The 21,553-nt window shown below is 39.5% G+C and overlaps 2 protein-coding genes across 2 annotated transcripts; one reads left to right on the top strand and one right to left on the bottom strand.

The window, feature by feature from the left end:
* Positions 1–2,634: 2,634 nt before the first annotated feature.
* pdcl3 (phosducin-like 3) lies at positions 2,635–5,857 on the top strand. The gene is made up of 6 exons (XM_046404740.1): positions 2,635–2,789; positions 3,526–3,643; positions 3,816–3,906; positions 4,053–4,196; positions 4,784–4,992; positions 5,649–5,857. Exons 1-6 carry the CDS (start codon positions 2,784–2,786, stop codon positions 5,795–5,797), a joined length of 717 nt encoding a protein of 238 aa, XP_046260696.1. The 5' UTR covers positions 2,635–2,783; the 3' UTR covers positions 5,798–5,857.
* A 291-nt stretch (positions 5,858–6,148) lies between these two features.
* nms (neuromedin S) lies at positions 6,149–12,009 on the bottom strand. Its single transcript, XM_046404741.1, has 7 exons — positions 11,710–12,009; positions 10,378–10,424; positions 9,835–9,891; positions 8,893–8,919; positions 8,749–8,802; positions 7,907–7,981; positions 6,149–6,677 (listed from the first exon to the last, which is right to left on the bottom strand). Exons 1-7 carry the CDS (start codon positions 11,780–11,782, stop codon positions 6,645–6,647), a joined length of 366 nt encoding a protein of 121 aa, XP_046260697.1. The 5' UTR covers positions 11,783–12,009; the 3' UTR covers positions 6,149–6,644.
* Between the last annotated feature and the right edge of the window lie 9,544 nt (positions 12,010–21,553).

Below are 21,553 nucleotides of genomic sequence, written 5' to 3'. Positions count from 1 at the left end.
ATCGGGGTCCCACAGTCTTGCTGAGTGAAATGATTTTCGCTATGAATAAAATATAACTGAGCTCATTACAATATATCAATATATTTTTAGTATTATTTCACAAAATAGTTAATAATCCCAGATTCAAAAATGGCCTCAATAAAAGATTTGATTATATATTTTTATTTTGGCACGAAGAAGCTCTCAGTAATTTGGCCCCATCTAATGACAAAAAAACTAATGGAAAGTGTTATTAAATGTGTTTTCTAAAGGGATTATCGGTGGTCTTATTCTTGGTATTTGTTTAAGATGATTCTCACTGTGTGAAGTGTGGTTGGTATATCAATAAAAATCTGTAACTGTATTAAGATTTGAATTTCTTCTTTTCTTTGTCTTTTGGGAAGAATAACGCAGAACTGCAAAGAAATTCTCAGTCATCCAGGTCATCTTCAGTAGAAGAGCTTAAGTTGGGACAATAGGACTTCAGTTTAAAGGCGAAGACATTTCAGCTCTCATCCAGAAGGCTTCTTCAGTTCTGATTAACTGCTCGGGAGTCCCATGTATTAAACCTTGATGGCAGACCCGCCCAGCCAACATGTGACTGCAAGGGGGTTGAATGGGTCTTTGTTGCACAGTTTTCAAAGAAATGTATATTTGAACATATTTCAAGAGGAAAAAAATACCCACAGACTGAATGTGAAAGACTTTCTCCTTGAGTAAAGAAGATAAACTGAAGATAGGCTACTGAAATATAACTGAAGCCAACAACTGACTGCAGTTCATTACGTGTACTTTTAACTAACTGTAGTGTGGTAGCAGAAATGGTAAAACTAGAAAACATTGTGTGAATTTACTGCACTAAGTATCCATATCACATCACTGATATACCAAAACCCAAGACTAACATATGTGTGAATTTAGAGCCGCTATATGTAGGATTTGAAATTTTCAACTTTGGCACCACTTTGTGATAAGGTATGTCGACCTTTTCACAGTTCTACTACACTGTTTTGTTGTTATTTGTTGTTATTGTTCATATTTTGCCACGAACAATAGTTTTAGTACACTGTAAAATCTCCATTTTGAGCATCCAGGCTACAGATGATTGTGTCAAATGTCAGTCTGATAACACAAGCAGCTTTACACACACTTCTGAAACGAAATAAGAATAACCAACGTCAAATACAGAAAAATATGATCAAATTCTCAAAGCATGTGTCAGAAAATGGCCGTGTAATAATAATAACAAAAAGAATCATCCTCATCATCAAACAAGCTATAAAGTAACTTACACAACTGTTTTGGAAACAAATGTCAACTAAACAGTAAATCTTTTCCTCATGCAAAAACAGAACTCGTTTCTGTCGTTTGAGGGTCCTGAAAAACAGTGACAGAGTGTGAGCTCTTCGTCTCATTTTTGTTTTCTTCGGCACATCATCAACTTTCTCTTTCGCCACTTCCTGCTCTGGCCCTCCTGTGATTGGCTATTGAGCTGACACAGTGCTCAGGTACTCACTAAGACAATTGTCATACAAAGGCCTGCTGTATAAATTAACTCCATTCATCACTGTAAACAGACTGTGCCTGAAACCTCCAATTAGCCTGTCATTTCCTGCTCATTTCGTTGTCCCTTACAACTCATTAGCATAATTATTAACATTCATTTTACTTTTAAGGTCTGTAGCTGATTTCATTTAACATCTAGACTGATATGTGCTAAATAACCGCTGAACCAGATGACCTAGCTGCAGCTGACTGTCAGTTATAATAGTCTGCATCAAGGATCGGCCAAGATGGGACTTCATGTGTTTTCAGTGAATGATATGAGCTAATAGTTTGCATGACCAGATTAATGCGTTAGGGGATCCCAGACAAACCTTTTCTGCTGGGCCCCCGTTAATCCTGCATCCAGCACACATACACTGCCTGCCCTCCGTGCAGTCTGTATATATCCTACTGTCTCCATGTTTCCACAAAGTACAGTACACATCAAACAGCTTTATGGTCTCTCTTAGCTCATAGCTCATTACTTTAGTGCTGTAAATTTCCAGACAAATTCACTATTAATGAAACTACCAAAACAAAATGGCATGCAGTGAAACTGGGGCTTTGGTACCCTGGGAAAATTAGATGGAATTCTGGTTACACAAACCATTTATTAATGTACAGTAAATAGAAAATTTCATTTATTTATATGGTGATGATAAGAGCTGTTATATTTTTGCTAATATACCTCTAAACTTCTCAGTCCATATTATGAATATATTGGAATTTTATTTGATCGCGAATAAACAGAATAATTTAACTGTGTATGCGGCGGGGGGCGTCAAACGGTGTAAGTGTGTGTGTGTGTGTGTGTGTGTGTGTGTGTGTGTGTGTGTGTGTGTGTGTGTGTGTGTGTGTGTGTGTGTGAGTGTGTGTTGAAGCGGAGGGCAGCAGCACCTGTTCGCTCTCGGCAGCCGCAAATGGAATTCTGCGTTCCCACTCCTTCTATGGTCATATTGAGCTACAAAAGGAAGTTGGTGTCACTTTTATTATTGTCCCACCCACGAAACGCGTATTCGTCATGTTTTTCAAAAGAAATTACATACATTTAGCTCTATGTAAATAGAATAAAAATTGTTTCATAGTTTTTACCTAAGACATACTTTGTTAAAATAATTTTATTTTGAGTCTGGAGGTTATTTTAGAAACTCACAGGTTTTTTGTTTCTGTCGGAATCGGTCCGTAAGCGGTCCTTCTGCTTCCGTGTCTGGGAGGAGAGCAGCGGTGTGATTTCAGAGTAGGCTTTTTTATCTGTCAAAATGCAGGTTAGTAAATTGTTCTTTTCGACCGTACTGTACTTTTACACCTTGTGCTTTAACGTTGATGAGTGAGACGATTTGAAACGGGTTGGTGACGGTGTCCTGGTATAATTTCAGAGCAGAGCTTTGAAACTTAGAGCTAACAATGTTGCTGGGCGTATCAGCAGCTACAGTTAGCGATCTAAGTGCTTAATCCCAAAACCTGTCAAAGAGACTCAAAGAACGGCAACAGTTTAGTTAACAGGCTGGAAAACTTAATTCATCTAAATGATATAGTGGTAGCGGAAATGTTCGAATATCGGAGCGTTTTTGTGTGGATAATCCAAAAAAGGGAATCGTTCAGATTGCTTAATTGTCTGAGGGAACAGTCCAAAACCATGATTCAGTCCACACGGATGTGAGGCAAAAACAGCTAATCACACCGAAGTTCCTGAATCCAGTGACATTTTACTTGTTAGCCTAACATTTCGTCATCAGGTACGTTGCTGTCACCTCGGCAGTACAATAATTGGTTACAACAGTATTTTAAGTACAATAGTGACAAAGTAGTAGTTTTTTTAAAAAGGTGTTTTTCCATGCTCATGTTGTCTGTTCCGGCCTGTTAAATCTGTACAAACTGTCTCAGAACATGGCTCCTTTCCAGTTTAGTGAAGCAAAATTTATGTGTTAAAGTTGCTGAGAACCTGAGCTAAAAGAAAGCCAGAGTGACAGTACTTGCATATATGCTTTGTTTTCTCTCCAGGACCCGAATGAAGACACAGAGTGGAATGATATCCTGAGGAAAAAAGGCATTCTTCCTCCCAAAGAGGAACCTAAAAATGATGAAGAGGAGGAGCTGGCCCTTCAGCAGCAGTCTGTTGGTAAGTACACTTTGGGAATAAATATCAGGATTTCTCTGTGACATAATGTCAAATATATTATTAAATATTTTTTTGAAAGAGTTTAGTGTGGTCTAGTTTGTCCTCATTGAACTGATCACTGAAGGCTAAATTACTTGCAGAACCTATAATCACTTGTTGTTTATCTGAACAGTTAAAACGTATGAGGACATGACACTGGAAGAACTGGAGGAGAATGAAGATGAGTTTGGTGAAGAAGATGAGGCCGCCATTGAGATGTACAGGTGAGTGGTCACAAGATTTCTCCTACTTATATGATACTATAAACCTGTGAGCAGACTCTTACAGTGGAGTGTGACCTTAGTGCTCTGAGTGTGGCTGAACCCCATCCATCTGACTGTACACTGATGTGAGCTGTGTGTTCTTGCAGACAGAAGCGTCTCGCGGAGTGGAAGGCAGCTCAGATGAAGAATGCGTTTGGGGAGGTGGTCGAAATCTCAGGGCAGGACTACGTCAAGGAGGTCAACAAGGCCGGAGATGGCATCTGGGTGGTGCTGCATCTCTACAAACAGGGGTAGGTCATCCAACAAAGTCAAGTACTTAAAGAAATATGCGAAAAACAATCTTGAAGGCTCATAGAAACATCTAATGTCTAAATTTTTTACAATGTCATTTCTTGACGCTGTCTGATTTGGGTGAACTGAGCGTTTAGACCAACTAAAAAAGTACAGAAATTCGCTCTTGAGTTGGTCTCTCATAAACTCCTCATGGGCCTATACAGTTGTTATACTAACATGAAGGTTTGTAGCTTTTATTTTCCTTCATGCAGTTTTGGGGAAATCTTAATTCCAAAGGCTTTGTATTGGGATATCTATATCCTCCAGGAGCCCATATGTGGAGCAAGATTTGAACTAAATTATTATTATTGAATTATTTAATTTATCAATTGAAAATGTACAATATTCTATTGTTCCAGCTTCTTAAACATGCGCGTCCTGATCTTTCATTTATATCGCTGTAAACTGAATATTTTGTCATGGACTGTTACAAAGCTAAGCAACACGACGGCATCACCGTGTCCCACTTTGCTTCTCACCCTGCTGACAGTTTCCATGCAGAAAGTGCAGCACTGACGGGTCTCTATGATGTTTTCTCTCTCAGCATCCCTCTGTGTTCCCTCATCAACCAGCACCTGAGTATGCTGGCCAGGAAGTTCCCTCAGACCAAGTTCCTCAAGTCCATCTCCACCACATGCATCCCTAACTACCCTGACCACAATCTGCCCACCATCTTCGTCTATTTTGAGGGAGAGATGAAGGCCCAGTTCATTGGTCCATTGGTGTTTGGGGGCATGAACCTCAAAGTTGAAGGTAGGAGGTGGCCTGTTGACAGAAAGTGGCAGGACTGTAAATGCACAATGTAGATCTTCAGGGACATCACTTTTTTTTTTAGGGATTGGTGAATCCAAGTGTTACTGAAGTAATGGATGGTTGCTGTTTCTTAGATTTGTTGTCTCAGCAGATTAACATGTTTATAATTGTGAGTTTTATAACTGTTGCAATGTTATTTATTGCATTTGACCTTCAAAAAATGTTTTTAGTAAATAATATCCAGAAGTTTAAAATTATTTCAGGCACATGAAAAGATTTGAACCAACTGAAACAGATCCTTGAAGGTATAAGATGTGGGATTTTACTTAAACAATATATACACTCATGCAAAATAATCTCTCTACAACAACGTGTTTCTTCAAAATGGTATGAAACAATGTGCAATGAGATTGAGCTCCTTAGTCTCTCATGTGGTGGTTGTATGTGGTCCAGGTTATACTGCTGGCTCCGCCTGTCTCCTCTCAGATATAGATCTATATCTATTCCGACAGATATATAATGAACTGCAGGCCTGTGTGTAGCTGACAGCAAGAAGTGTGGCAGGGAGGCCAAGTTTGATTGCTGTGTTAACAAATGGCAAATAACAAATCCTGCATAGTATTGAGCCACCTCCTTGTCCCTTGTGTCCCATTCAGAGCTGGAGTGGAGGTTATCAGAGAGCGGGGCTGTGAAGACAGACCTGGAGGAAAATCCCAAGAAGCAAATCGAAGACAAGCTAATGTCATCGATCAGATGTTCGCTCCCTACACGAAAGGACAGTGACTCTGAGGATGAGGACTATTAGAAAAGGAAAAAAAAACAAAAAACAACAGCTCTCTCCAAACCAGAACGGGCGTGTGGTTGCCATTTGAAAAACACTCAGAGGACCTTAAAGCATCTGTTGATGGTTTAATCAGGTTCAGAGAAGGAGCGGCATCTCCCTTATCAGCAGATACATTTCATATTTCATATTGTGGGTGGCATTCTTATATGGGGCTCAATCCTGCGCAAGGGCACTTGAACAGGACACTTGGCTGGACAGGATCTAACCTGTGACCTTGTTGTTGAGTCTCCCAGCTTCCTGTACATCTCTGTGGGAGAGTGGGGAAAATAGCTCAGCAATCACTCTTGTTATTTAAATAAACATCCAACTGAGTCAAATTCGAACTTTTTTTTATTATGTTTCATAATAATTATATCACAAAATGTACATGTACATTTAAATCTGTAAAATTAAATGTGAGTTCACCTCTTTGCCACAATAATCTGTGCCCGTTTTTTTTTCATGAATTTGCATTTTCTCTTTGGAATCTGTGTTGATTATAAAGGTCTTTCTTAAGAGAGAGAAAGTGTTTTGCTTGTATTTTGTGCCCCCCCTGTCTTGTGTAACAGTGCAACATGTCAGATTTGTGCTTGGCAGTTAACATTGACACTGATTGACATTTTGAAGCAGGAAGACACATGGCAGCCATGGTGGTGCAGTTTGAGGGTTGTTTTTTTTTCATCTGTACAATAATTTATTTTCTGTTAACAAAAAGTCATGTTTCTGTCTATATAGACAAGTCAGAGAAGCTGTGTGTCGCTCCGCCAGTCAGCTGCCCACTGCTCCTCTTCTCTTGAGCCTGATTTCCTTTTTTGCTCTGGTACATTTTCTACAACATCCCCTCTGGGAGACCTCGAATTTTCTGTTGATTAGGAGGAAAGACAAAAGTCAGTGTCAGCAGCAAATTGAACCTGCACAGCTATTGAATGTGATTTACGCCATCTCTGTTAAAGACTGGTTCACTACTTTATGCTCCCTGATGAGGAAACCTCTTGTAAAGGTCTGGAACATTCTTTGAGTTTGTTGTTTCTTATTCACTGATGTTAAAAATTGAATTTTCTGCCTAAGGAACCTTCATCTAAAACAGTGAAAAATGAAAAATAACTACTACTTTTTGCTTTTTTGGTTGTTTTTGCTTTTACCTTTTCATTCACATGCAAGTGTTTTGGTATAGCTTCAGAAGGACACAACAAAGTAAAAAAAAAAAAAGTATGTATTATTATTTTATTATTGCTAGTAAGGAATTGTAATGAAACTGCTTTTTAGGTTCTCCATGATTAGGGTATGATTAGGACCTGATACTGCTATCATAGACAAGTTTTAGAGACAAGACAGGACACCTGTAAAGGTGCTTTCCTATGAGTCCCAATTAAATGAAATGTGTGAACTCACTATATTCAACTTTTGTAGTTTAGATGCAGCTGTAAGCCACATTCCCACCACGGGAACTTCCCCCAAAGACTAGGAACCTTGGGAGGAACTCAGTACGTTTCCACCACAGGGAAAAGGGTCTAAATGAAGTTTCGGGGATATGAGTTTACCCCCCTCCTCCAGCAGGAACAGCATTTTCTAAAAGTACAGGAACTTTGGGGGTGGGACCAGCAGTACTGAACATTTCTCACTGGTCAAATACTCGCAGAATTTTATTTCAGCCATCCTTTTTTAAAATCTGCAGCTGCAAAACCAGTTTGTTTTTTGTTCAGCGTTCTTCAACACATGAACATGCAGAAAGCATACAGCAGATGGAACGACAACCAAGAACTGCTGTATTAAAATTATGTGTAAAAACAGCAGTCAAATTTTCATACGTTAGCAGACTAATTTGCCTAATCTTTGTGGTGGAATTACAGAAAACACGCTGAAGGAGCCTTTAAAAGTGGTTCCTGGGACTAAAAGTTGAGTTTTAGGGGGAAATCAGGTTGAAGCGCTCCTCTTTTCGTGGACTGTGAAGTTGTTGCATGATTTTTGTGTGTCTCTGGCTGGTCACTGGCACGTTTCATCCTCTGTAAGCTTTGTCTACAGCATTTCTTGGTCTTCTAAAACATACAGGTCACTGTTAAAGAATGTTACATGTGTGCTAAGTTTTCTTACCAAAAGTACCACCTTCTTATTTCTCCTCTGGGAAAGTTTTGGGGAAAGTCGCATCAAAGGATGAACTGAGTGAGACTGGAAAAGTAAAGAGGAGAGTTACTGTAGAGAGGAATCACAGCAGTGATGGAGTAACTGATGACCCACTGTTTGGTAAAATAGATCTATTTTAAGGCTGCGTTCAGTCCAAAACATGCAATGCAACACAAAATGTATAATACACCAGTATAATTATATTAGATCCAGTTTTTCATTTTGGTTTTTTAATGGGGAAACCCACCTAACTCATTGGCACTGTTGAAAATGTACCTACAAAAGCCTAAATCACTCCTGTTTGCAAAGCCAGCCAGCTTTTTGGCTCATGAAAGGTTTAGTGAGGTAGCTGTGAAGTGAAATTTCAACTCCAGAGAATATATTTGAATTTTCACAATGGGTGTCATTTTTTAATGCTTTGAAAGCGTGTTAGCCTCATGATGTACTGAAGTGTCAACTGAAGTGAACCAGCAGCACTCCAATCAGCAATGGCCATCTCTGGCTAATTGTCAAACAGGAAATTTAATCTGGTCTAAATTGCTTTTTCCATTTCCAGAGTCTTGATCTCCTCAGTGCACCCAAGTCTTCATATGAGCATTTAAAATAAAATCGCTTTTGTGTGTCAACCTGTAGGCCTCCTGCAAATGTGTCATGCTCTCCTTTTCCACATCTCTTTGTCGTTTAAAAGAAACCAAAAGTGACGGAGACGCTTGCAGGAATCTGTGACATCAAAAAACCCTTGAAAATCCTGAGCATTTTAAGACCTAATGCGTAAGTCAATGCATCTGTGCATTGTTTGTCCCTCTGCTCACCTCATGCTGTACAGCTCCAACAGAGTTGCGTGCTTTAGAATAATGAAACAGGAACTGAAAAAAGGAAAAATTCATAAAGTCAAGGAGCTGCTGCTGAAAAATATCAGGAATAGAAACCAAACAGAAGTGAGTTAAAATACTTACTCTTTTGAAAACATTCTGGACTTGCTCCTGCAGGGAAACACAATTTCTGCTTAGTAACAGAAGTAAAAACGACATGGTTTGTTTTCATGGTTTGGAGGAAGCCAGTTAATGATGACATTTTTTCGTTACAGCTCTGTGAGGCCGTAATAAGTAGCAATGTTACACTGTGTAGTTTGGACACTAAGTTCTCTTCTCTTCTCTTCTCTTCTCTTCTGCCTCTCTCTTCTTGCAGACACGTGTGTTATTCTCCTCAATGCACTTCCTGTTTTATTTAGCAGTTGTCATCTTTTGCCTTTTTTCTCAATTTGCACGATTTTGAAAACAAATGCTGACTTTTCGTCATTGCTTAATCTTCCAACACTGAAAATACTTTCATACTTATATGATTTACTAGGTTTTTGGAAAGATTTTTTAACATTATGGACTGAGATTTCTGTTGAGCGTAGTTGGTATTTGTTAGCTTATAGGTTCTCTGTTGTAAAGTGAAATTTTACAAACAAAGTCTTGTCAAACCCAGTCCACAGCGTTCTCATAGCACCACCTATATCTGTGATGTGGATGGAGGCTTGGCAGGTGCAAACCCTGCTTTGACATTTTAATTGGCAGAATTAAAAAAACATCTTCACCGGTTCTTTATAAGAAATCGTAATAAAAGGCCACTCACTTGCTTAAAAGTGTTCTTTTTAACTTCTTAAAAATCAGCACATGATCCTCACATTAACTGCTGGAAACAAACTAGGCCATCACTGAGCAGAACTGGGGCTGATGGGACATGAGGTCCTTCGTTTTTTGAAACTTGAATATTAATGGAACCACCACCACGAGCAGTTAATTTAGACAGTGATGTGGTTTGTCTGAAAAATGTTAGCAGTACTGTGCAGTTTATTAGGTGTGATATTATGTACCTTTAAAGTGTGTTTTTAATGTTTGCTCTTCACTTACCTCATTCTGCTCTCTCCACAAAACATCACTCAAATCATCACTTTGGATGCCTCGCACCTGTAGACAAACAACACGCTTCATCATGAATTAATAATAGACAGTGAATGCAACACAATATCTCAGTCCCAACACCAACCACTGCAGTTTCCAGGAGAAAAAAAAGAAATGTTTTTCTTTTCCCTGATGAAGACAGCGTGTTTGCTGATCGTTATGTTTATCAGTCCTGACAGTCAGTCCACATTTCCTCTCCTTGAGTATTCAGACTGAATGCATGAAGATCAGTGTGGTCTATGGACTCTCTTTTCTCTTGCATGTTGTTCCTTCAACAGACCATAGACTGCAATCACATGAGACCACATGGACAGAATGTGTAAATTAGCCGTTGAGTTAAAGGACTCTGCAAGCTTTCTCTTTACAAACTTGCATTAACAGTCCCGTCTTTACTCATGGGCTGAAAAGAATTTCTTATCAACGGCTTGAAACATTATAACACTGATATAGGTCCCACGAAGGGAGACTCATAAAAAAACATCAACTGCCTACCTTTCTTAACACTATCCCATCTTCCCACTGATCGAAAGGACTGGCATCTGAATGGAGAACACATGTGAGGACTTGTGAGTATTTTCAGTCATACTGGATACTTATAATAGGGCAGCATCTCAAAGTTCATGATAATAAATATGTTACTGTTTTTATTTATGCATATAGCCTACATTTGGATAATTCACTATGAAAGTGGACAATGACACCTCAAGCTACAGGACTATAAGTGTGTTTGTGTTTGACAATAGCAACATGGACTTAATTTTACTTATTTTTCATTAAAACTGACAGTATATGACAGTATATGGTACTAAAATGTGGTACTAAATTTAAAAAATTTATTGTGATTACATGAATCAGCCTATTTGTATGAACAGCTAGGCTCATAACTGAAATATGATGAAAATATTGAGGTTTTCTGAACTGCTCAGAGAATTCAAATGTCAAACCTTAAAGAGTAACTTAAGAACTGCTAAAAAGCTTGTTCTGAGCACTTTGATGGGCTGATGCTGGTGTGTACTCCAGATGTGTTTAGTACATCCTCACCTCCTGACATTCAGCCAGCGGTTACGATACAATGGTGGCAAATAAGGTTATGGTACGGTTCATTTACATGCATTCATAAAAGTAGTCTCCTTTTACAAGAGCCATGGAGTCTGCAGTTGTAATGTTAACAAGCTGGTGATTTATTGATGTTGGTCCAGATAGGCTGCGGCTCCTTCCCAGTAGATAAGTGTGAATTAAAGAGCTAGTTAAACTGATAAAGGCACTTACTGTATCCCTACATACCAAACACACCGCCCAGTTTATCACAACATGCCAGCCCAATTGTTCTCCTTATTAATGGATGTTACTGTTATGACTATAAATGTATGATAATATGTTAATATATGATTTAATAACAATTAATAAAGACTTAAGTAACAAAACAAATAAATACAAATATAATCATCTTATGCCTTGATAGACTGTGGTACAAGTCACTCTTTAAAACCCCCCTTATAGGTTGATTTTAAATATAAATGTGGTTAGAAAATAAGAGATAAGACAAATGATGATCCTTAATTCATGTTCATGGTTTTGAGTGAGAAGTTTGACTCACTGAATCACTACAAATTCTATGCATACAAAGAACGAGAAACAAAGAGAGAAAATCCTCATTAAATGTCCAATTAGTAGCATATGACCCCCTATGAACAAACACAAACGAACAAATACTGAGAATATTTGTTACCTACAGTCATTAGCCTACTGACATATACAAACTATCAAAGCATTCATTTAAAACTCATTGAGTTTGTCCTTCTTTTGTTAAAGACAGTTACCCACCTGTCGTGCTCCAAGGTCCAAGAAACCAGAACAAACACAAAAGAAAAAGTTGTCGCACAGTTGGCAAAGTCATGACTGTCTCCCCTCTCCTGTTCCTCTCTTAGTTCCTCTCCGGTTTGCAGGGTTCGGTTCGCTCCGGGTCTCCTCGTTGTAACTCGGTCCTTAACAGCTGTGTGATCTGAACGCCGTGCCCTCTGGCCGCAGCAGTTTAAAGGCGCGCTGTCCGCCATCCTCTCGTACGCAGAGGTGACCAATCACACCAACCCGGTCATCAGCACTCCCGCTTGCGCACGCAAATCCAAGGCACTCCATCTCTCTCTCTCTCTCTCTCTCTCTCACACACACACACACATTTTTTCTGGGAATTACACTGCACTGGGAATACTCAGCTGTTTTTAATACAACTGATGCAACCTGGGCTGGGCTGTGTGCTGATGTCAGAGGGTTGACTTTCGTGTGAAAGGGAAATGGATAGTAACCTCGATTAGTGAACTACATTAAATACTATGTATCAAATTTGTGAAGCTCAGTGCAAATTGTAATTTATATATAAGAAAAGGCAATTGAAACTTAAATTGCCAGCATTTTGTCTGATTAAAATGAAAGAAAACCACTCATATACACGACTATAGTGTAGAGTTAAGAGTTAAGACTTTGTTGTGTGATAGATGAGAAGATGAGCCCCTTTTTATGCTTTAATGTTTGTTATATGATGATGTGGGGGCTATATTCACTCGTAAAATGTCCCCCATCTCAAAGTTCAAAGTTCTTTGTTATTGTATCCTGTTTTTAAGAACTTGCTGTCCTTTTCTGACAAAGTGTGTGGTATATATTGTAAATAATACATAGTTATGACAACCAAACTACTCCTACTACTACTCCTCTTTCCGCAGGCACATAGGCCTCACTAGTGTAACAAAGACAGTGAATCACATTTATTGGTGGTGACTCAGGCACAAAGGTTTAATAGGAATCATATTCAGTCTGCCCTCCAAGATGCAAATGTTTGGTTGTAATGTGCCAAGTGATGCTAACAAGTGTAATTGCCAGGCAAAGGAAATGAGTGCATGCGGCACAATTCACCTGAGGACAACAGTGTGTAGAATGGTATGGATTTCAGCTAGGAGCACAGCTGGTATACTGTATGTTGTGATATGAAATGTACTTCACTTCCATTTTCTACCTGTGCATGCCCTCTGTGACCTGTCACAGTCACTGACTCCCACATCCACCCGTTCACCTGTTTCCCTTTCCCCACCCATTCTACTTAGCTGTTGTATTTTCATTTTTGTTAATAAATCACCAAATCCTTCCTGTATTCCCTTCGTTTGGGTCCCCCCCTTGTTGCTTTTTATGCAGCACTAGTGACAGCCCAGTGCTTGTATTATGTCAGGGCGAATCTCATCTTTTCCTGGCACCTTGCCACAGTGGTAAAAACATGCACAGTTATTTCTGGCACAGTGACTGGTAAGGCTTCCCTAGAGTGCTCCTTCAGCAGATAAATTCCCACTCAAGACCTGCATCTCTCCCCTGCTGCCTTTGCAGGAATCTGTTTCCATTTCCCGAATCATTTGATGGCTCATAAGAACCTCTCTGAGACAAACTGAAAGTCCCTCTGCAGTAGCCTCCCTAAACGCCTCATGACTTTTTGTTTCCTCCTGACCTGCTTCAGGAGTTTCCTTGGAAAATCAAGCCTGAATGTGGTTGATCGCCATATCAGTCTACAATCAACCCACAATATATGAACCCCTGCTCTACCTTCACTCATTACCACATTGTTCTTCCTGCTCAGTGGTAGACAGTTTCTCAGCCACCAATATTTTTAGTTTACTTGAGTTCACTCTGTGTTGATTCTTTGTGCTTCTGCTGACCTTTTATCTCCCGTATCCTACCATCACCTGTGCCTCCACCATTGCTCCATCGGCCCTCATTGCCTCAGCCAGCCACAGCCATCACCTCCCGTGTCCACTTACTCGCTCCTCTGCCGTCCTCATCTCATCATCCGCCTACATAGCTATAATAAGTTCACCTTTAACCACTCTCCGGCACCTTCTGCACCCAGTTCATTCTCCCTGCCTGCCTCCTTCACTGACTTTCACAACCCTGAAAGTCAAGGCCAGTGTTACATCTCCAGTGCTACATCTCTCAGCTTCTTCCCTTGTACCAGCGTTGGAGTTGATACCACTCTGCCTTGAGTTAACTGCTTTCTCCCTCCCCAGTGTCCCAAGTGTATCATGACTCAGGGGAAGTTTTCAGTAAGCAGAGTGTTTTCTCTCTCTACCCTCCATATGATTGACCTGCTTTCTTGCTCACTAGTCATCTCCTTCTAGAGAAAGAGGCCTTAGAAGAATATATATGAATGAATCCCTGGCTGCTGGCTTAATCCAACTCTCCTCCTCACCTGTCAGGGTTGCTGTCTTCTTTGTGGACAAAAAAAAGTCACTCCCTGCATTGATTATATAGTTTTAAATGACATTACCATGAAAAATAAGGATCCCATTCCACTCACTGTTTTTGCCTTTGGTTCTGGCCCTCTCTGCAATTGTGAGTATTTGGTCCTTAAGTCCTTTGGCCTCACCAATGCCCCTGCAGCTGTCAAAGCTCTGACACATATTAATCCACTTCATCTTCATGCTGGTGCTGCAAAGCTTATTGGAAAACGAACTCTCTTAGTTGAGCTTTAAGTGTAACAGTCAGGTTCTTAGGTTACTACGTTGCAGTCTCTGATGGCCTCCTGGACACAACATGGAGTTCTTGGAGTTCATGTAGATTGATTCAAGTGAAATTAGAGATATGCTATATGTGCATTTTGTTGCCTCTTGCTGTTGTTTTCAGACTTCTAGCATTAACCTGCCCAGGGACAGATTAAAATGAGAAATCTGGCTAACTCTGGCACATTAACATCACAGTCATGTCAATTGATGTGCATTGTCCCTTCCCGATATGTAAATAAACATAAGCGATGACGGTTATCCCTCTTGCTGTGGGACACAAATGCTGCTTTGAGTCAGACAGGTTAATCCAAAGCCTGATCTGCTGTTGTTTTATTTAACTGATCAGGTAGCAGACCTGTTGTCAGGTTGTCCTCTGATGGACGCTGTATTTTGTTCTGTTCAGGGATTAATTGCTCAGGTAACGATGACTGGGTACAGAGCTGCAATCAGTCACAGTGGCACACACAAAAACACAGAACTTTTCTATGAACTGGCAACCCGTCCAGTGTGCACCCCGCCTCTTACCCAGTGTCATGCCACTTTATGATGCAGAAACATGTCAGAAATGTGTTTTCTAGTTTGCACTTCAGATATCATTGATAAGAATTTGAAATGGGCAGCTCCAATATCAGCTTGTGAAATTCCTCTTGCTCTTCACATGCTCTCTTCTTCTAAAAGATGACAAAAATCTCTCTGCCTGAGCTGTGCAATTTGCTTCATTACGCACATTTTCACAAACATTAACAAACCTTGCAACTTTTTCTGTCAACACAGAAATGAAAAAAGCCTTTTAAAACTACGTAGAGAGAAATCATATGTGTAAACTAAAGAGACCTACTCAGCAGGATGATTGAGCTAGCTTCCCTTTCTCGTGACTGAAATAAAAAAGCAATAAACGCAAACATTGTTGACTCTTGAATCTACCCAGTGTGCAGCACATTTGAAGATCTGGTAATCACAAGCCATCTTGTGTGATTGGTCTGCACAAAAACAAAGGAAATGGGAATACTTGAGCCAAGGAGAAGCTGTCAAGGAGCCTCTTATTCACTTTCTCATTCTGAAAGATGGATATGCCCCATGGCTGGATGTGGGATTTGAAGCATAGTGATGGTCCTGATCAACACAACACTGATTGCTCTTTCAAATGCTTGTTGTTTTATTTGTGTTTTTTTAATTTAAGTTAACTCTTATTGTTTTAAATTTTCACATATTTTACACATTTCTGTTTGTCTTGTTGGACAAATAAAGCAAGGAAATAAATCATTTCCACCACCTTTTGCTTGGATTAGGAAATAATAATATATATATATATATATATTAACCTTCTAGGCGGTTAGAGGAGTCTTTGAGAATTCTGGAAATCCCTTCAGATCAGCAGTAAGGGTTGTTAAATGACCGTCTGTGTTTTAACCAGAATAGCTAACAGCTAAGAATAGCAATGTCAGTTTGTCAGTCAGTTTCAGTTTAAGTGTTATGAAATTTTGTAGACATTCATGGCACCCAAAAGATGGCTTTATGTATAGCTTCAACATCAGGTCAAAGTTGTCATTAATCAAATAAAATATCAAATTTTTATGTTAGTATTTTTATCATTTTGGAGGGGCATTTTGCCATTACTTGTTAGTCACAGATGAAGACAGACAGAAACCAAAAAGAGGAAAGAGGAAACGAAAGTTGCCAACTGGAAATGAACTGTCGAGAATAGATTGCCATCACATTTGGTGGTTGGAACCACATGGTGTAATTCATTGATAAAATATTGACAACAATAGTGCAACATCAGTCTCTTACCTTTTGACCCTATTTATCTAAGAGCTCTCTCCTGGGCTTCATGTGACTCTGTGATATGCCAGTGAAAACTGCTCCTGGGACTGCTCTTTACCTGCGTCCATGATCCATGCTCGCACTGCTTCTGATTTTCATGATTTTGCAGTAGGTAGATAACAAGGCCACGTGGAAAAAAATTCAGATACGTTGCAACTACCTTGCAGTACTCACAGCATGAAACATGAATGTGATGATTCACACGCAGTCAGATAGTCACTCATGTCGCATCATATCCATTTCATCAGCTTGTGTGAATCATGTTAACCTTAAAGTTATCAGAAAGAACAAATCAACAAATACATAGAATTCAATGTGGTAAGTAGGTATACTTTCATATCTATTATACAACAAGTACAAGACTTTAAAGCTTCAATCAGTCTCTGTTTTAGGGTGATAACTGATACAAAAATACAGTGAAATGTCATTACTTGTAGCCAACAGGAAAAACATGATGGGAGTATCCTCATACTGAGGAGCAGGCCCTCTGCATTAATGAGGAGCACCCCTACATGGAAGGTAAGTTTATTTATATAGCGCCAATTCACAACAAAAATTATCTCATGACACTTTCCAATTAGAGCAGGTCTAGATCAAACTCTTTAATTAATGGTGTTGTAATAGTTGTTTTTATTTATTTATAAATTTTTGCTGAGACTGTCTGCATCAAACACAGCATGCGTCAAAATACCCAAAACAAAATAATGCAGGCCACTCATACAATCTGCAGGACTAAGAGCACACAACTCCAACATGACACATTGGCAACACAACGCTGTAGAAGTTGACACAATTCACACATCATCAGTGAAAGTCAAAAAGCTGTGCAGGTTTCTGACTCTCTCTCTCCCTCCCATGAAACCTTCTCACAATCCGCACACCAAGCTTCAGGATCTTCTACAAATGGTGACACTATTTTCCATACAATCGATCAGACAGTAGGAGGTGCTTTTAGACTTGTTGATCTGTTACCTTGAATATAATGTGTTCTGGAGCAGGTGAGGGGTGCAACATCTGTTACCATGGTGATATAGCCTTGTAAGAAGTGAACCTTCATTGTAACCCTGAAAGCCCAGAGTTAAACCTGAAGCTACCTCATTAACTACAAATCCCTCTTCACAGTACAGGGTGGCAGTGCTTTCATCTGCTGTGAAAGATGCTGAACACATGTGCTGTGCCTATACAGCTGCTACCTGTGGGATGCACTCACGGGCTGTACAGCATTATGTTAAAATGTCCTGCAGTTGGGTGGTTTCCAGCACAGCATTGTGAACTGATTGGTTTGTTGCAGAGCAGCTGCTTCATCACTGTGAATGTTTTGTGGTTTTTCAGATGTTCTGATGCTGGATAATCCCTGATTGCCGCCTCTGTTTGCGTGTAAGTATGTCTGATTCCCTGCTGCATCCTCCTAAAGTGCAGAAGTGTTGCCGTTTGATTGCATATGATTGTGCAAATAAACACAATGTTCTCCTTCACCATGTCACAGATTAAAATGAGCAAAAAGACGATCTGGCAGAAACCTTGTTTTCTGTTGGACTTGTTCGGCCGGTTCAAGGATAAAGCTGGTTAAAGTTCTTTTCTTTTTGTTTTGTCAACAAATCCTGTGAAAAGACCAATGAATTTATCATAGTGACAGGCCAAGAATCTTATTTCCCTGTGCAATAGGGCTCAGTTGTTTTCCAAAAACTATTAAAAACACATTAGTGATCCACACAATTACATTACAGGTGACTTGTTCCTTCATTACCATGAATACACACGCTTTAGTGCAGTGTGTCTTCAGTCCCACACACACACACTATCCCCAAATACTCACTAAAGCACCAAATAATTATTACTCCTCAACTGAAGATAGCTCCCAATAAACATTAAATTTACTCATGAATGAATAGCATTTGCTGAAAACATTAGTGCTAAGCTTAGGAAATGACTTCTTTATGTTGGAAAATTAAGGCATACATTTGCAAGCCATTTTCAAAACTGTCCATCTTGAGAAGGAACAAATGTGCCACAAACATGGAGATGGACTTTTCATAGATTAAAAAATATATATACATATATAGGATAACACTAGTCTTGGCCTTTATGTGTTAAAAATTCTAATATTATGTGGGAAAAGACATTGTTTTCTCAGTGGAAGTTACTAGAAAGCAGCTAGCTCTTTTCTGGAGCTGACTTTTAACAGAAAAAGGATTCCTGATTTTTCATTGGTTTTTTTGTCACGGTGTTCATCAAGCGAGTCCACATCACTTTGTGGTTGAAGCACATCAATGCTCTTCTCCTTATTAACCCCATAACTCAGCTTGCCCTGCCAGCAGACCTCACCTTTAAAATGACCCAGACTGTCACATCTCTCGTGGTCGATGCAGCTCAAGGGCTGCTAGGGGAACGTTAAAACACACACATATCAAAGGGCATTGCTCAACACTTTTAGACGACCATGATTTGTGATCAAATTAGGTTACAATGTTTTCGCAGGAACAGCTCCTGAGTTTGCTTGGTAGCCCCATTTTCAAATATGCCTTTGCCTCTGCCTTCTTCTGATTTGATGTGGAGAAAGAAGACAGAATTTCCCTTTAAGAAAAGGCATTTAAGCAGACCTTCAGCTAAACCATGGACAGAACATGTCATTTGAGTCTTTTTTGTGCTAATCGAATTCTGGTTTTGACCAACAAGTCACCGTTCCGACAAAATGGAACATCAGAATTTAGCAGTGATATATAGCTTCTCCTCCAGTTATAACTTGCGAAATGTCAGATTAAATGGGAATGCTAAGAATGAAAACAAGAACATAGTAAAAGCAAAGTAAACTGAGCCGGTCAGGTTCTGGAGTAATGTGTTAAAAATTGATTTAATTCTGAATCTCAAAGCATATTTGCTCACATATTTGAAAGGAAAAAGAAGAGCTTTTAGGGAAAATGGGGTCTAAAGCAGTATAAAGCAACAACAAAGACAAATTAAACCACTCAAGTATAGTATCTCAAAATTACTGGAGTGAATGCACTTGGCTGCGGTCCACCTCTGTTATGAAGTACATTAGTAGTCTAAGATGCAAGAGCATGGATTTAACACTGCAGTGTCTGAGGCTTTAATTCCTACACAGGCTTGTCTCGCTGAATTATCACACACATGCGACAAAGCATCAGATGTTTTGTTCTTTTATGTCAGTACCTAATTAAAACAAAACAGAACAAATTATCTTCCTTTACCCAGAGACTGTGGCTGGCTGAGTGAACATGTATTTGATCAAATGACATGACTTTAAACTGTTTACAGCTGTGTCTCACATCACTGTTGCTGTGGAGTCTCGAACAGCAGAGCAGCTTGAATATGTGGCGGCGGGAGACAGATGCTTTCCATTAACGCACAGTGATGTGAGTCAGAGGACAGCAGCACCTGCGGGAGAGGAGAGAAAACCGTAGCTTGTGCGCAGCAGCTAGATGAGAGAACAAAACAATACTAAACATCATTTCCCATGTGCCCATATAATGTCACTATAGCCTTGTAAAAAGGCTCGAACACACAAAAACTGAAATGAGAAACGTGAAAGTTAATGACACTGGACATACTCTTGATTTTTTGTGAGGTCATGAATAATTAAGCAGCAGCACCCCCCACCCCCACCCCCCCAGGTGGACAATGTACCCCGTCACATTTTGAAAACAGCTCAGGAATGTCTCAAGGACCACATGAACAGCCTGCAGCCTCACTAGATCCCAGCCTCAGTGCATTGTAAACAGATGATTAATGTTATTCACTTCACCTGTCAGTAGTTTTAATGTTGTGGTTGATCCATGTATATGTACAGAACAGGAGGTTTTGACCACCCATACACAACATGAAGTGAAACTCAATATATTTAAAAGATTTTTAAGGAATTTTGGCATCTATTTGATCTGAGTTAGTAGAGATAAGCAATTATATTATATCAGCACAATTAATCATTTAATAATTATTTCATTAAACAGAGTGAAAATGGAAGTGATTTTTTAATATATATATATATATAATTAATGGTAATATTTTGCTTTGTTGGTATGTATATTTCATATTCAGCATGTGGGGTGGCATGGTGGTGCAGTGGTTAGCAGTGGTTACTGTCGCCTCATAGCAAGAGGGTTCCAGGTTCGAATCCCGGTCTGGGCCCTTCTATGTGGAGTTTGCATGTTCTCCCCTCCTGACCATGGAAAAAAAACATGAATCCTGCTAATGCACATAATAAAGATTCCACTTTATGTGTGTTCTCACAATTGCCCCTCAGAGGGCCAGTTATTTACGGTTATAGACCATCAGGATCCAGTCTTAGTTTGTACTTCTGAATGTGTTCTTTCCCACAAGCATCACAGTCACCCAGCAGTAAATAACAGAGATCATCATGACGACTCTAAGTTGTTGCTTTGAACTATCTTCATGGTTGTCCACATATGGTTTTGAACAAGCAGGAAAAGGGACTTTTAATTCCTGGTTTAGTCCCCAGATTCAGCTTTGGTGCCACATACTTCTTGCAACAGCTTGGCTGAAAAGGGACATTTGAACCCAACTGCTGTGGCTTTTATGATTTTTCAAGATCCAAAAACACCAGAAGAAGAAGAAGAAGAATCTGGGATGATTAACTGAAGAAAAAGGAAGATGTAATGAAATTGTGTGTGTGCTCTGTTTTCAGGTTTCAGCAGAGGGCATTTTTTCTTCATTTTTGGATTTGGATCCACACTTTTTTCTGGCAATGTCATCCCTGAAATGGACAGCTTTCTGTCAGGACACAAGGGAAGGTGTTTGTTGTGTCAAACTGGCAAACTTGCTAGATGCATAAGACCATGATATCTCTGTTCAACCTGCTGCATGATTCACACTTTCAGTAAACAAATCTTTGAAGCCTACTTACATGGGCAGTAAAAATTAACACCACACACAAATAGACTATATAACCTTACCCACAGCGTCAATAAAAACACTTTTACGGTGGATGTCAAAGGAAAATTATATCATGGAAAATATTGTTCAAAACAATACTGAAAAAAACTCCTGTAACTCAGTGTGATATCTGTCTGTAGATCTGTTCTTGTTTGGCTCTTGACAAGTCAGAAAACATACTTAACCGCATCACACACCCATTTTCACCTCGTCGAGGACAAAAGATACAAAAGATTCCCTTGCAATTCCCCCAACTTTATGGAAGCGCGACACTAACACACTTGGATGTCTTTAATTGAGCAAGAACAAGCTTCTTATGAACATATTCCTCAGTGCCACCAATGAAAAAGTTGATGGTTTCACTATCGTTTGAGCTTTCTTACCCGAACAGTTCC

Source organism: Scatophagus argus, chromosome 11, assembly GCF_020382885.2.
Source record: "Scatophagus argus isolate fScaArg1 chromosome 11, fScaArg1.pri, whole genome shotgun sequence".
Lineage (NCBI taxonomy): Eukaryota > Metazoa > Chordata > Actinopteri > Scatophagidae > Scatophagus > Scatophagus argus.
Note: the sequence above shows the minus strand (reverse complement) of the source record. Positions and strands in the feature narration are given on the sequence as shown.